This window comes from Scyliorhinus canicula, chromosome 7, assembly GCF_902713615.1.
Source record: "Scyliorhinus canicula chromosome 7, sScyCan1.1, whole genome shotgun sequence".
Classification (NCBI taxonomy): Eukaryota; Metazoa; Chordata; class Chondrichthyes; order Carcharhiniformes; family Scyliorhinidae; genus Scyliorhinus; species Scyliorhinus canicula.
The window spans coordinates 190464822-190479211 of record NC_052152.1 but is presented as its reverse complement, the minus strand read 5'-3'; the positions used below and the strand labels follow the sequence as shown (position 1 = coordinate 190479211).

The window sequence follows — 14390 nt, the reverse complement described above, 5'->3', positions numbered from 1 at the left end:
GGGGAGAGGTGGGACATGGCCCGGGGGGGGGAAGGATTGCTGTGACCTGAGGGCACCCTCTTGGCACTTACCCTGGCAGCGCTGGTGAGGTCGTGGAGCTTCTTCCGGCACTGCTCCCCAGGCCGAGGGGTCTGCCCCACAGCACTCACTGCCGTGCCCACCGCACGCCAGGCCCATTGCACAACGCTGGCAAGATGGCGATGCCCTCTTCGAGGGCAGATGATGCCCCCCGTTGCTCCACCTCATCGAGGAGGGTCTCGAGGTCAGTCTCACCAAACCTCAGGGCGGCCCTCCGTGGCTCCGTCATTTTCACCCCCTCACTTATTGTCGTCGCTCGCGCACTTTTGCGACGCGAAGCGGCATCAATCGAGCGTCATTCGGGTCTCGCGGGCTTTAGTTGTCATTCCCCACGTGTGTCCCGCGGCCCCGCTCCTAGCCCAGTTCCAGGCCCAGAATCGATCAGGAACGGGGCCCTTTTGCGCCGTCGTGAAACTCGGCCGAGTTCACGACGGCCTTCCCGATGCCGCGCGGCATAGGTGAATCACGCCCCATGGATTCTGGGAGTCCCACCCGCCCAAGGTAAATAAGATATCAATTTAATCAAAATCCTTAATCGAAAAGGATTTGGGGAAAGGCGCGATGGTAACATCCCCAGTTGGGCTCTCCACCCAGGGGGTGCTGACCGGGAAACATTCACTCTTGCCTAAGTTCAACTTGTACCCAGAAAAGGAGCCAAAAGTGCAAAATAATTTCATTATTTTTTTTTAATGTTTTTATTAACGATTTTTCATATTGTACAGAACAAAGGTACGGGTGAACTCACATCGAGAACAAAAATATATATACATTGGTCGTCTTCTATTGTTACATCGGTTGTCTTTCGTTACCACAGCCCCCCACACCTTTTGTTTATGTTTGTTGTTGTACTGTGGCTTCCCTCACCCTTCCTCTGGTTTATTGGCTGTTGGTTACAAACAGGTCTTGGAACAGCTGATGAATGGCTCCCATATTTTCTAGAAGCCTTCTTCCGACCCTCGGATGGCGAATTAAATCTTTTCCATCTGGAGAAATTCCAATAGGTCAACCAGCCAATCTGCAGCTTTGGCTGCTGATCACCAGCCGAGCAGGATTCTCCAGCAGACGATTGGGGAGGCAAAGGGAAGGGTGTCGGCCCTCCTCCCCATGACGAGTTCTGGCAGCTCTTGTGTCCAAGAACCCAGAAGACTGCCACTCTCGGGCATGTCCTCTCATCCCCACCAGCTTGGACACAAAGAAGGCTGTCCAGAACTTGACACGTCTGGGGCAAGACCAGAACATGTGGGTGTGGTTGGCCAGGCCTCAATGGTGGCTTTCGCGTTTGTCCTCCACCTCTGGGAAGAACCTGCTCATTCGGGTTCTGGGTAAGTGGGCTGTTTCATCCCCAAGTCCCCTGCAGGAGGCTCGGAGATGGACAGACCCCGATAGAAGGTCTCAAATGCCTTGTTGACCTAGTAACTTCATTATGCCATCCATGGAGGGTGCTAGGTTTGTAATGTAGAGAAGTAGGTTATCTGCGTAAAGGGGCACCTCGTGCTCCACCCCTCCCCGATTAATCCCCTTCCACTTAACAGAGGACCTCAGCACTAAAGCGAGGGGCTCGATTGCCAAAGTAAACAGCAGTGGGGACAGTGGACAGCCCTGCCTCGTACCCCTTTTCTACGGAAAATAATCGGAGTTCAGGGCATTTGTATGAACAGTTGCAGTGGGGCCTTATACAACCGCCCAAGAAATAAATTTGTGGTCAAAGCCAAACCTCCCAAGAATCTCAAAAAAATACCCCCAGTTCACTCTATCCAATACCCTTTCAACATCAAGAGATAAAATCACCTCAGTTAACGGTACTGAGGAGGGGAAAAGGACAACATTTAACAGGTGATTTATATTGGCTGACGACTGTCGAACCTTCACCATGCCTGTCTGATCCAAGATAATATTTGAGAGGCAAGGCTCCAGCGAAAGCGCCAGCACCTCGGCAAGTAGCTCAACGCCCGTGTTCAAAAATGAAATAGGACGGTATGAACCACACTGCCGAATCTTTGTCCCTCTTAAGAAACAAGGAGATAGAGGCCTGAGTGAGGGTAGAAGGCAGGGTTCCCACGGATAGGGAATTATCGAGCATGCCCACAATTAAAGGTATAAGCTGATCCGAGAACGTCTTATAGAATTCAACCAGAAAGCCACCCGGACCAGGTGCTGTACCAAATTGCATCAATCCAATACACTTTAAAATTCATCAGGGTGTAATAGGGATTCCTACTCACTGGTCCTCTCCACCTCAACAGTTGGTGTGGATAGGCCGCCCAAAATGTCAGACGTGACTGATCCATCCGCAGGGGGCTCCGATCTATAAAGATCGCGGTAAAAAGATTCAAAAGCTGCATTAACCTGAGGAAGCGTGGAAACGAGGTTACCGCTCAAATTGCTTATCTGTGTGATCCCCCGGAGGCCGCCTGCTGTTTGAGCTGGTGAGCCAAAGGATGACTGGCTTTCTTTTTTTTTCTATAAATTTAGAGTCCCCATTATTTTTTTCCAATTAAGGGGCATTTTAGCGTGGCCAATCCACTTACCATGCACATCTTTGGGTTGTGGGGGTGAAACCTACGTAGACACGGGGAGAACGTGCAAACCCCACACAGACAGCGACCCAGGGCCGTGATCGAACCCAGGTCTTCAGCGCCATAGGCAGCAGTGCTAACCACTGTGCCACCGTGCCACCCACGACTGGTTTTCTACCCGTATTCATAAATTGTGCCTCTAGAGTGTCACAACTGGCTTACTGCCCTTCTAGTTGGGAATAGTTCGAATGGTATTTGCAGTTTTTTTCTACTTGCCAGCAACTCTGGAGTAGGATCAAGCGAGTACTGGTGGTCCACATCAAGAATGGACTTCAGCAGCTTCTGTTGCTCCACCCTGACTGTCCTCACCAAATGCACTCTATAGGAGATCATTTCCCTCCCAAGGATCACCTTTAGGGCTTCCCACAGTATGGAAGGTGAGACTGACTCGGTTTTGTTAAATTTTATATCGTCCTCTATGGCAGTGGCCATACGCTCACTAAATCTTTTGTCCGCTAATAGTCTAACCACCAAGGTGGTCACTGGGTGGGGCCAGACTCTAGCGACAAATCAACAAAGTGTGGGGAATGGTCCGAAATAACAATTGCTGAATACTCAGCCGCCACCACTGAATGGAGGAGACACCCATCTAGAACAAAAAAAATCAATCCGCAAATATACTTGATGGACATGTAAAAAAAAAACAAAAAATCTGTAGCACTTAGGTGCAAGAAGCCCCAAGGACCCCCCCCCCCCCCCCCCCAATCTGTGTCATGAAAGAGACAAAGCTCTGGCCACCCCAATGGAGCACAAGATTTAGGCTTGGAAAGATCCAATCTAGGGTTCAAGACGCAATTCATATCCCCACCTAAAGTCAGCTGATATTTGTCTAAATTGGGGGTGGGGGCACAAATGTTAAGCATGACAAACGGGGTACTCACAAGTGAGCCATAGACAATAACATATCTACTGTTGGAGTCAGCGAAAATCTTAAGAGGCAGAAAACTGAACCACTTTATTAATTAAAATCGCTGCATCAGAACCCAAATGAATGACCTGCCTTACCCACCCCGTTGCAGCTTAGTTTGGTCTCTGACCCGCAAATGGGTCTCTTGCAAAAGCACCACATCAGAGTTTAAACTCTTATAGAGAGCAAATGCCCTCAAATCTTTTCACCGGGCCATTCAAACCCCTAACGTTCCAGGTGACCAAACAAACCCCCCCCCCCCGCATCCAGAGTCAGCCATTTCCACCCAGAGAAATTACCCAAGGAATACTTAAATGGTAGAGCAAACTGGTCCACCCACGATGGTCACCAAACCAAGTCAAAAGACTGGACAAAGGAAAGTCTACAGGCACCGTCAACGAACTACCCCCACACGCCCCTCCCACCAACACTATCAACCCTTGAATACAACCACACCCAAGTAAAAATACAAATAAAAGTGAGGCAATTGAAACTACTAAAGCCTATGTCTAACAAACCCGAACAAAAGAGGAACGCGAAGATCATTATCAAAAAACAACTATAATGAGCTGCAGCAAACATTTCAAAACTGCTCCCGTTAACTAACTCTTTAGTTAGCAGTGAAGCTCCCGAATGAAGAGGAAAAAAAAGAACTCAACAACAAAATACCAAGCCCCATACAACTTGTGCAACAAAAGGAAGCTATATATCATTACAAACAGAACTCCACATAGTGTAAAACCAAGAACTATAAGGACTCAACCCCAACCAGAACAAGAAAAAACAAGAACAAACATGAAACCCCAATAATACAACAATTCAACACGCCCGTCAAGAGAACCGTAATACCAATTACACCGTGCCCAACTTGTATCTTTTAACGAAAGAGTCTGCCTCTCCCTACGAGTTGAAGAAATAGTCTTTTCCTTTACAAGTCACACTGCACTGAGCTGGGTAGATTAAACCAAACCGGACTCCACTCTTATATAGGGCAGCCTTAACTCCATTGAATGTGGCTTTCTTCATTGCTAGCCCCACATCCATGTGCTGATGACCCTGATGGAGTGGCAGTGTTCCTTTTCCCATCGTAAAACCCTCTCCTTTTCCCTGAAGCTATGGAACCTCACTACCACCACACGCGCTGGATCTTCTGGATGAGGCTTCAGGCGGAGTGTATGATAGGCTCGATCCAATTCAGACAGGGATATGAATCCACCTTCGCCCACCATCTTGCCGAACATGCCTGAGAAGTACTCCATGGCCGTTGGGTCCCCCATCCCCTCCAACAACCCCACAATCTCAATATTGTGCTTCCTGGACCTATTTTCTACATCATTCATCTTGGCTCTCAACGATTTATTTGTTTTGATCACCGAAGACAGTTCCAATTCCAGCGAGGCAATCCGATTGCTGTGGCCCAACATGGCCACTTCCATATCTTTGGTTGTGGCTCCCTGGGTCAACGGACTGATTAGCTTTCCCCAAAACCGCTCAAATGGGGGCCAAGGCCTTTTCAATTGACACAATTTGTCGGTGCTTTTAGAATTATTTCACCACAGTGCTAGAAAACAGTTCGACGTTAGTGGAATGGGCGAAGCACCAGAAACTGACTCCGCCATTTTGCTTGCCGATAAGCTCTGAGAAGCCTCAGACTCCTCCTTCTTTTCTACGATTTTTTTGGATATCAGTCATACAAGACCTTTATTACAATAACTATGTGAGTTTCCGAGAGCAAACAATCTGTGGGACTAAGAAAAGAAGTAAAAAGTACAGTATTCCAGCGGGAGGCACCTCGTGCACGTCTTCCCTCTACATTATGCCACTGGAAGTGCTATAATACAATCTTTAAATAATTTGTAGCCACAGTTGACTCACTTTTTCTGTTTTCTTGTGCCTAAAAGGAATGTATATTTGTTGCAAATCATGTATTAGTTCTTTAAATACTAGCCATTTCCTGCCTACCATTATACCTTTTAATATGCATTCCCAAATCGCCACTGCCAACTTGTCCCTCATATCTTCATAATTTCCTTTGTTCAGATTTAGGACCCTTGTTTTGGATTGAACTGCATCGTTTTCAAACTTAATGGAAAATTCTACATATTATGGTCACTCTTTCTGAAGGATTCTTTTACATCATGATTATTAATTAGCTCTCTCTCATTGCATAATACTAGACTTAAATTAGCCTATTCCCTAGCTTTCTAGAGCATTATGTTGAGGAACTACTTCTTACATATTCTAGGAATTGGTCCTTCACAGCATTACTGCTCATTAGATTTACCCAATCTATATGTAGATTGACGTCTCCCATGATTCCTACATTACACTTGTTTCATGCACCTCTAATTTCCTCCATACCCGCTTTTGTTTGATGGCTTTTGTGGTTTCTCAGCTGCACCCAAACTGATTCTACATCTTGTTCATCCGATCTAAGATCCCCTCTCACTAATGCACTGATCTTATCCCTCATTACCGGAGCTATCTCACCTCCTTTTCTTTTCTTTTTTTAATCTGTCCTCTAAATGTCAAATAGTTACTCATCCTGCAGCCATATTTCCGTAATGACGAAAAAAGTTAAATTGTATTAAAATACTTGGCAAATTCAATTTTAGACAGTTATTGATGACCCTTACCTGTACAGTTGAGATCTGAACTGGAGGACCACTGGTAGGTGTGGCAGATCGTGAAGTGAGCGCCCCTTGAGACTGAGCTTGCGACTGCATCTGTTGTAGAGCTTGCTGAGGAATCAGCATCAACTGTCCACTGTCACTACGCACAAGAACCATTCCTAGACGTAGAAAACAATTTATTTAGCATTCCCATTCAATTAGATTCGGGCAATATTTAATTTTACGCCCCTGTCAAAAAACAGGTTTAATGAATTTGCTGGTCTGAGCACAGATTGGTACAATTTAGTTCTGATTATATTAATCAAATGCTCTCCATCATAATCAGAGAGTAGCTCTGAAATAAAGGAACTACTGAATTGATATTTGTTCAATTTTGTGAGAAATTGCAGTGCTTGAAATGTGTGCATTTTTGACAATAGCTTTTAATTTCTTAGGGCATCCAAAAGCACTTCACGGTCATTTAATTACTTTGAAGAATAATCATTGTCGCTTTGCAGGCAGACCACAAGGCAGCATTCAACGAAGTATGGCATCAAGGAATCCTGGAAAAACTGAAGTCAATGGGAATTACCAGGAAAAGTCTTCACTGATTGGAGTCATAACTAACACAAATGAAGGTTGTTGTAACGCATTCCCAGGGCATCACTGCAGGAGTTGTTCAGGGTAGTTATCCTAGGCTCAACGATCTTCAGCTGCTTCAATGACCTTCCTTCGGTCAGAAGTCAGGATGCGCGCTGATGATAGGTCAATGTTCAGTACCATTTGTAATTTCTCAGGAACTGAAGCAGCCCGTGTTCATGCTCCCTTTGTACCATTCAGTCTTGGGCTGATAAGTGGCAAGGAACATTCACGTCACACATGTGCCAGGCAATATGTGAGAGAATCTAACCATCGCCACATGACGTCCATTGGCATTACCATCGCTGAATCCCTCCCATTATCAACATTCTGGGTGGTTACCATTGACCAGAGACTGAACTGGAACAGCTATTTGTCTACAAGAGCAGATCAGAGGCTGGGAATTCAGAGGAGAGTAACTCACCCCATGACTCCCCAAAGCCCGTCCACCATCTATAGGGCACAAGTCAGGAATGTGATGGAGTACAGTTAATTTGCCTGGATGAGTACAGCTCCAATAACAAGAAGCTCCCAAAATGGGGGTGGGACCTGCACCAGATAGATTGCAGTGGTTGAAGATGGCAGCTCACAACACCTTGTCAGGGTAATTAGCGATGGGAAATAAATACCACCCTTGTCAGCGATACTTGTATCTCACAATTTTTTCTTAAATTGGCAACTAATTTGTGGACAGCCTGGAACCGCAAATAGCAAATGAGATAAATGACCAGCTGGTGGAATGTTACTGAGGGCACTGTGCGAACTCCCTGCTGTTCTTCAAAAAAGTTTCAGAATTTAACATTTCACCCGAAAGATGAAAATAGTACTCCTTCAGTGCTGCATTGGAGTGGCTGCCTAGATTGTGTGAAAGCAAAATACTACTGGCGATCTAAAATAAAAACAGCAGGTGCTGGAAGAACTCAGTAGTTTGGCAACATCTGTGAAAAGAGGGACAGAACTAACATTGCAGATCCAATATGACTCTTCTTTGGAACATGTGGAACAAGAAAACCTGACAGGAAAACCCAAGAAACTGTAATATTTTTCTGTTAGGAATATACCTGTCATATTTTTTTTAGTTCTTGGGGTATGTGAGTACTAATTAAAGTAATTAAAGAGTTTGATATGGTAATGAGCCTAGCAATACTTCAAACCGATGTTTATCGAGGGTAATTTAATAAGGATGGTTATAGAACAGGAATAGATTTAAATGAGTTGTGATTCAAAAGGTGAAGGTAAGCCAGATGTGAAAGAAAGGTGCCAGAGGTGAAGTATGGATCCAGTGAGGTTACTTTTCTTTTAAATTCTAAAAGCTAAAGCAAAGAGATGAAGTTGATCAATTCTGAGGGTGGTGTTCTAAAGAGATTGGGTGAAACAATGGTGAGATCAAAGTGAAATAATGTATTTAATGAGATACTGAAACCTATGAAAGGAGCTGTTTTAGATCTGTTTTAGATCTTTGAGCAGCAATCCCTGGTCAAACTCCCAGCAAGCAACGTGAATGAAGCCAGATCTGAAAAGCCAACTGTTGGTAACCACAGAAGGCATCCCAAGAGAAACTTAAAAGGTATTGTGTGGCAAAAGTTATTACACATTTATGCACCTTGAAATCTAGATGGTATTGCTAAACAGATGGGGAAGATTGCTCTAAAGGTAGTTAAATTATGGTTGTTTCGGGGCAGCACGGTGGCGCAGTGGTTAGCATGGCTGCCTCACGGCACCAAGTTCCCAGGTTCGATCCCGGCTATGGGTCACTGTCCATGTGGAGTTTGCACATTCTCCCCATGTTTGCATGGGTTTCACCCCCACAACCCAAAGATGTGCAGGGCAGGTGGATTGGTCACGTAATTTGACCCCTTAATTGGAAAAAATTAATTGGCTACTCTAAATTTATTTTTTAAAATTATGGTTGTTTTGGAACTGGTTTAAATTATTGGTACCATGTGAAGCCATTGTCTTATTTAAGTGTAATTGTGTTTTATTTTGTGTTTTTCCTATTTCTTTTTTTAAAATAAATTTACAGTAGCCAATTCATTTTTTCCAATTAATGGGCAATTTAGTGTGGCCAATCAACCTACCATGCACATTTTTGGGTTGTGGAGGAAAAACCCACACAAACAAGGGAAGAATGTGCAAACTCCACATGGACAGTGACCCAGGACCGGGATCGAACCTGGGACCTCGGTGCCGTGAGGCAGCAGTGCTAATCACTGCACCATCGTGCTGCCCAGTGTTTTTCCTATTTCTTAATGAACATTTACTTCATTATAATATTATCATAAGATGTCTGGTACATTATTTCTGGATTTCAAAACCTCTCCTCATAGAGTACAAATTGCAAACACAAACGTAAGGGCAGTTGTTTCAAATTTCCCGTCTGGGATTTGACAGCTCTGCATTTACCATCAACCGTGCCTTAACATAAGCCTAGATTGTGTCCTAGTTTTGGACCGGCTTTTGAACTACTGGGACCTTTGAGCCAAGCTGATTTGCGTGCAATGACAGTTGCAGCTAATGCCTTACCATATTTACTGACTGTATAAATTTGAAGTGATACCAATTTCACTAGAAGCTGGAGCATGTTACTCACCCAAGTCTGACTTTAATGAGGCAAGAAAATCAAGTTCTAGTCTACAGAAGAAACACTGGATTTTGTTCATTTTTATTTATATGTAAGTCACTGTGCTCCAAAAGTAATTAATCAGAATATCTTGAAATATGTTACAACAAAGTATTAAAGCACTACATGAACACAAGTGTTAAAAAAAAATCCTCCTTAGTTTAGTTGAGTTATACTTTAATATACATGGTCCAGAGAGTTACATAATTAGACTTTGAAGCAAATCTTTCACATCTGAAATTCGTAGTTGGCTCAACAAATGTTTGCACAAAATTGTCCTCAATGCAATACTGCTGACGGTGCCGATTTTCAAATGAGATCTTAAACACACCGTCATGTACAGATGAACATACGGGATTCCAAAGCGCTGAGATTTCTGGTGGTGGCCATGGAGTGAGTGGTCGCACGTTTGGTGGTTCCCACTGGAGGTGGAAATGCATTGATCTTTTTCACCTGCTTTAAAGGGTGTTTGCTGATGTGAATGCATGAGCACTGAGAAATAGAAGTGCTCTGTCGGTGGTGCTGGTTTATGGCTTATCAGACAAGGAATGTAACGAGTAACAGGCGGCAGTCTGGATGAGAGAGTACCTGGGGTGCGAAAGAGAAAAAGATGGCGGAGGCTGCACGGGTGTCGTTGTCCACCCAGTGGTCTACTGAACAACTGGTGGACTTTTTGAACGCTAAGCTCCAACAGCAGAGGCAGGAAGCCTCAGAGGACCGCTTAGGGCGGCTCTTGAGAGAGTGGAGCAGAGGCTGAAGGTGCAGGGTCTGGCGCTTCGGAAGGTGGAGGAGTCAGTGGGTGAACATGAGGACCGGCTGGCCTCATTGAGGGCAGAGATGGTACTCATGGCGGAGAGCCAGAAGAGGCTGAGGGAGAAGGTGGAGGACCTGGAGAATCGTTGCAGGAGGCAGAATCTTCAGATCGTGGGGCTGCCTGCAGAGATTGAGGGATAGCAGACCACAAAGTATGTGTGGCGAATATGTTTGAGAAGTTGGTGTTCGAGGGGGGTCTTTGACCGTTTCCCAGAGGTGGATTTAGCGCACAGGACGTTGAGGAGACGACCAAAGACGAGGCAGCTGCCATGGGCGATGATGTGCGGCTGCATCGTTTCCTCGACAAGAAGATACTGAGTAGTGCGAAGGAAATGAGAAAGTGCACCTGAGAATAAAACGTGCTGAGGATTTACCAAGTCTTGGGTGCAGAGTTGGCCAAGCAGCAGGCCTGTTTCAATCGGATCAAGGCTGCCCTCTGCAAGGAGTGAAGCTTGGGGTGTTGTATTCTGCTAGTCTGTGGGTCACGCACCAGAATCAAGAGTTTTATTTGACATACGGGGGCGGGGAGAGAGAGAGAGAGAGAGACGGGGGAGGGGGCTGCCGGAGTGGCAGCAGGGCGAGTTGGGGGTGCAGGGAGTTCTATCTGGCCCCCACAAGCGGGAACCAGATGGAACAGCACTTATGGGGGGTCTCCCAGGGGATCAAATGCCCGGATGCCCACAGCTATATGCCCTTTGGGCAAGGTGGTACCCTTGCACTGCTGGTGCCTCATGGACACCCTGGCAATGCCACCTGGGTGCCATCCTGGCAATGCCATCTGGGTGCCAGCCTGGCACTGTGACGGTGCCCAGGTGATACTGCCAGCTGGCATGGGCGGTGCCAGGCTGCGATGTCTGGTCTCTGCCACATGTTCCCTGTTCAGGCCCCTTATACAACGTAAGCCGTGTTGAATAGCCATGTGTTTCTCGGCACTGTGAGCGCCGGGAAACACATGGTTAAATACGTTCGCTATGGGACTTTGTTCCCTTTAGGAGAATTGCACCCATTATGTTATTCATCACATTGCTGTTTGTTGAATATAATGTGGGCAAATAGGCAGCATTACTGGAGTCTAGCCTATCTTGTTGAAGCAACTCTGAAACGTGTTGGAGACATGTTTCCCCCTGATTTCCCCAGACCCCTCTGTGGTATGAATTTTCAAAGCTCCAGCTTTTACCCTCAGTGATGCTAGCTGCTCACTTTGCTCTCGGCCGTCCAAAGACTTTTCATGGAGTCGTCAGTGGAGATTCTCTAATCCAGCATTGTTTCCGATTGTGTTGTCTGCAGGCTATCTGTGGTGTCTGAGCAGGGCAAGAAACAGTAAGGCTCCTTAATCAATCAAACTGAAGCATCCTCATGGAGGTAGGTAGCGTTCCATCCAGGAAGTATAAGGCAATAAATTCAAATCAAATTTAAATGAAGTACAGACAGTGAAATAAAGATTGAGAAATACAATTGGGATGAGGGGAGAGATAAGAGACAGACAGAATTTTTAAAATATTCGCCAATTCTAATTTTCCTCTGACGGAATGAAACAAGCACCTATAAATGTTTTCAGGGCCAGAGAGATTGTTCAGCAGTAATTCTCCCTTAACACACATTTTAAAAACTCACTTGTGAATGCACCAGCTCTTACTCTCTCAGCTATTTTAAGTGCAGAAATAGAAGGAAAATACAGTATATTCACACCATTACAGTTATTTCAATGCTGAGTCCATCACTGAGGATTGTAGCAGTATATCCTATATAGGAGCAGGCCATCTCGGACAGCCACTTCCGCATTTAACTGCAAATGTGCACACATCTGAAGTTGCTATCAGATTTCTTCCATGTGACGGTATGTCTTTTTTTCTTCTTTAAATTTAAAGTACTCATTCATTTCCCCCCCCCCCCCCCCCCCGAGTTAAGGGGCAATTTTAGCGTGCCCAATCCACCTACCCTGCACATCTTTGGTTTGTGGGGGGTAACACCCACGCAGACACGGGGAGAAGGCGCAAACTCCACGCGGACGGTGACCGAGGGCCGGGATCGAACCAGAGTCCTTGGTAGTGTGAGGCAGCAGTGCTAACCACTGCGCCACCATGCCGCTGCACATTACAGTACATCTTTTTTTTTATAAATTTAGATTAGCCAATTATTTTTTCCAATTAAGGGGCAATTTAGCGTGGCCAATCCACCTACTCTGCACATTTTTGGGTTGTGGGGGTGAAACCCACGCAGACACGGGGAGAATGTGCAAACTCCACACGGACAGTGACCCAGAGCCGGGATCGAACCTGGGACCTCAGCGCCGTGAGGCGGTTGTGCTAACCACTAGGCCACCGTGCTGCCCTTGTAGGGCCTTTTCTGTGCTGGATGACTCTATGACTCTATCATTATAATGGTCATCCTTGATAGCCTCACCATTACTATAATTTCCAAGCCGTTATCTAGCCATTATGGCTTGCTGGGAGAAAAATTACACACTTTAGGCCTGTATGACGGTTTAGTTCTCATGTTAATTGTATCATTAAAATTAAGGGTTCACAGGTGAAAGGAACTGATTAAATACCTGAGCCCATATAAAGGGAGACCTCTGGGACACTGGTGTTGGTTAAAGAGGAGGAGGTAGACATACGCAGTCTGTAAATAAATCCAGTGCTAAGTAAAAGATTGGTGTATAGTTTCCAACTTCACCATCTGGATGCAGAATGAACTAGCATGGTGGCAGAGAATGGTTGCCTAAAGGTGAAGTTTGGAAACTAAGATTTGTTTTTCAGAGAGAGGATTGTAGTCTGGTTACTTTTGTGAGGAATGGTTGAAAGCAAATGTAAACACAGTCAGGGTATAGTTATCACCCATATTATCCAAATCCAATACTTATTTTTTTTTATTTAAAAAAATTCATTTATGGGATGTGGGCAGCGCTGGTTTAGCCAGCAATTATTGCCCATCCCTAGTTGCCCTTCAGAAGGTGGTGGAGAGTTGCCTTTTTGAACAGCTGCAGTCATTGAGGTGTACGTACACCCACTGTGCTGTAAGGGTGGGAGTTCCAGGATATTGCCCCAGCGACAGTGAAGGAACAGCAATATATTTCCAAGTCAGGGTGGTGAGTGACTTGGAGGGGGACCTCCAAGAGGTGGTGTTCCCACCTGCTGCTCTTGTCATAGAATCACTACAGTGCAGAAGGTGATCACGACAGTACAGAAGGAGGCCATTTGGCCCATCGAATCTGCACCGATCCTTTGGAAGGGCACTCTACTGAGGGTCAGGCCCCCACCATATCCCTTTAACCCAGTAACCCCACCAAACCTAATCTTTTGGACACTCAGGGACAACTGATCATGGCCAATCCAACTAACCTGCACATCTTTGGACTGTGGGAGGAAACTGGAGCACCCGAAGGAAACCACACAGATACAGGGAGAACGTGCAAATTCCGCACAGACAGTGACCCAAGCTGGGAATCGAACCTGGGACCTTGGAGCTGTGAAGCAACTATGCTAACCACTGTGTTACCGTGCCCCCCTGATGGAAAGGAAGTCATCGATGAAGCAGCTGAAGATGGTTGGCCTTGGACAGTACCCTGAGGAACTCCTGCAGTGATGTCCTGGAGCTGAGATGATTGATCACCAACCACCACAACCATCTTCCTTTGTGCCAGGTACAACTCCAAACAGCAGAGATTCCCATCTGATTCCCCCTGATTCCCATCTTAACTCCAGTTTAGCTAGGGCTCCTTGATGCCATACTCGGTCAAATGCTGCCTTGATGTCCAAGGCAGTCATTCTCTCCTCACCTCTTTTGTCCATGTTTGAACTAAAGCTGTAATGAGGTCAGGAGCTGAGTGACCTGGCAGAACCCAAACTGAGCATCCGTGAGCAGTTTATTGCTGAGTAAGTGCCGCTTGATAATACTGTTGATGATTCCTTCCATCACTTTGGAGAGTAGACTGATAGAGCAGTATTTGGCTGGATTGGATTTCTCCTGTTTCTTGGGTACAAGACACACCTGGGAAATTCTCCACATTGACGGGTAGATACAAGTGTTATTGTTATACTGGAACAGCTGGACTAGGGGTGCAGCAAGTTCTGGAGCACAAGTCGTGGCAGTATCCAGTGCCTTCAGCTGTTTCTTGATATCACATGGAGTGAATCATATTGGCG

General features: G+C 45.7%; 1 protein-coding gene across 2 annotated transcripts in view; it reads right to left on the bottom strand.

Annotated features, from left to right (window-relative positions):
* taf4a (TAF4A RNA polymerase II, TATA box binding protein (TBP)-associated factor) overlaps positions 1–14390 on the bottom strand; it is a 116843-nt gene that overhangs the window by 48890 nt on the left and 53563 nt on the right. For both annotated transcript variants that reach the window (XR_005461433.1, XM_038803543.1), the window contains exon 2: positions 6198–6352. Coding sequence is in view for 1 of the 2 variants with exons in the window: in XM_038803543.1 (XP_038659471.1) it covers positions 6198–6352 (155 nt within the window). In the remaining variant the exon portion in view is untranslated. The remainder of the gene's footprint in view (positions 1–6197; positions 6353–14390) is intronic.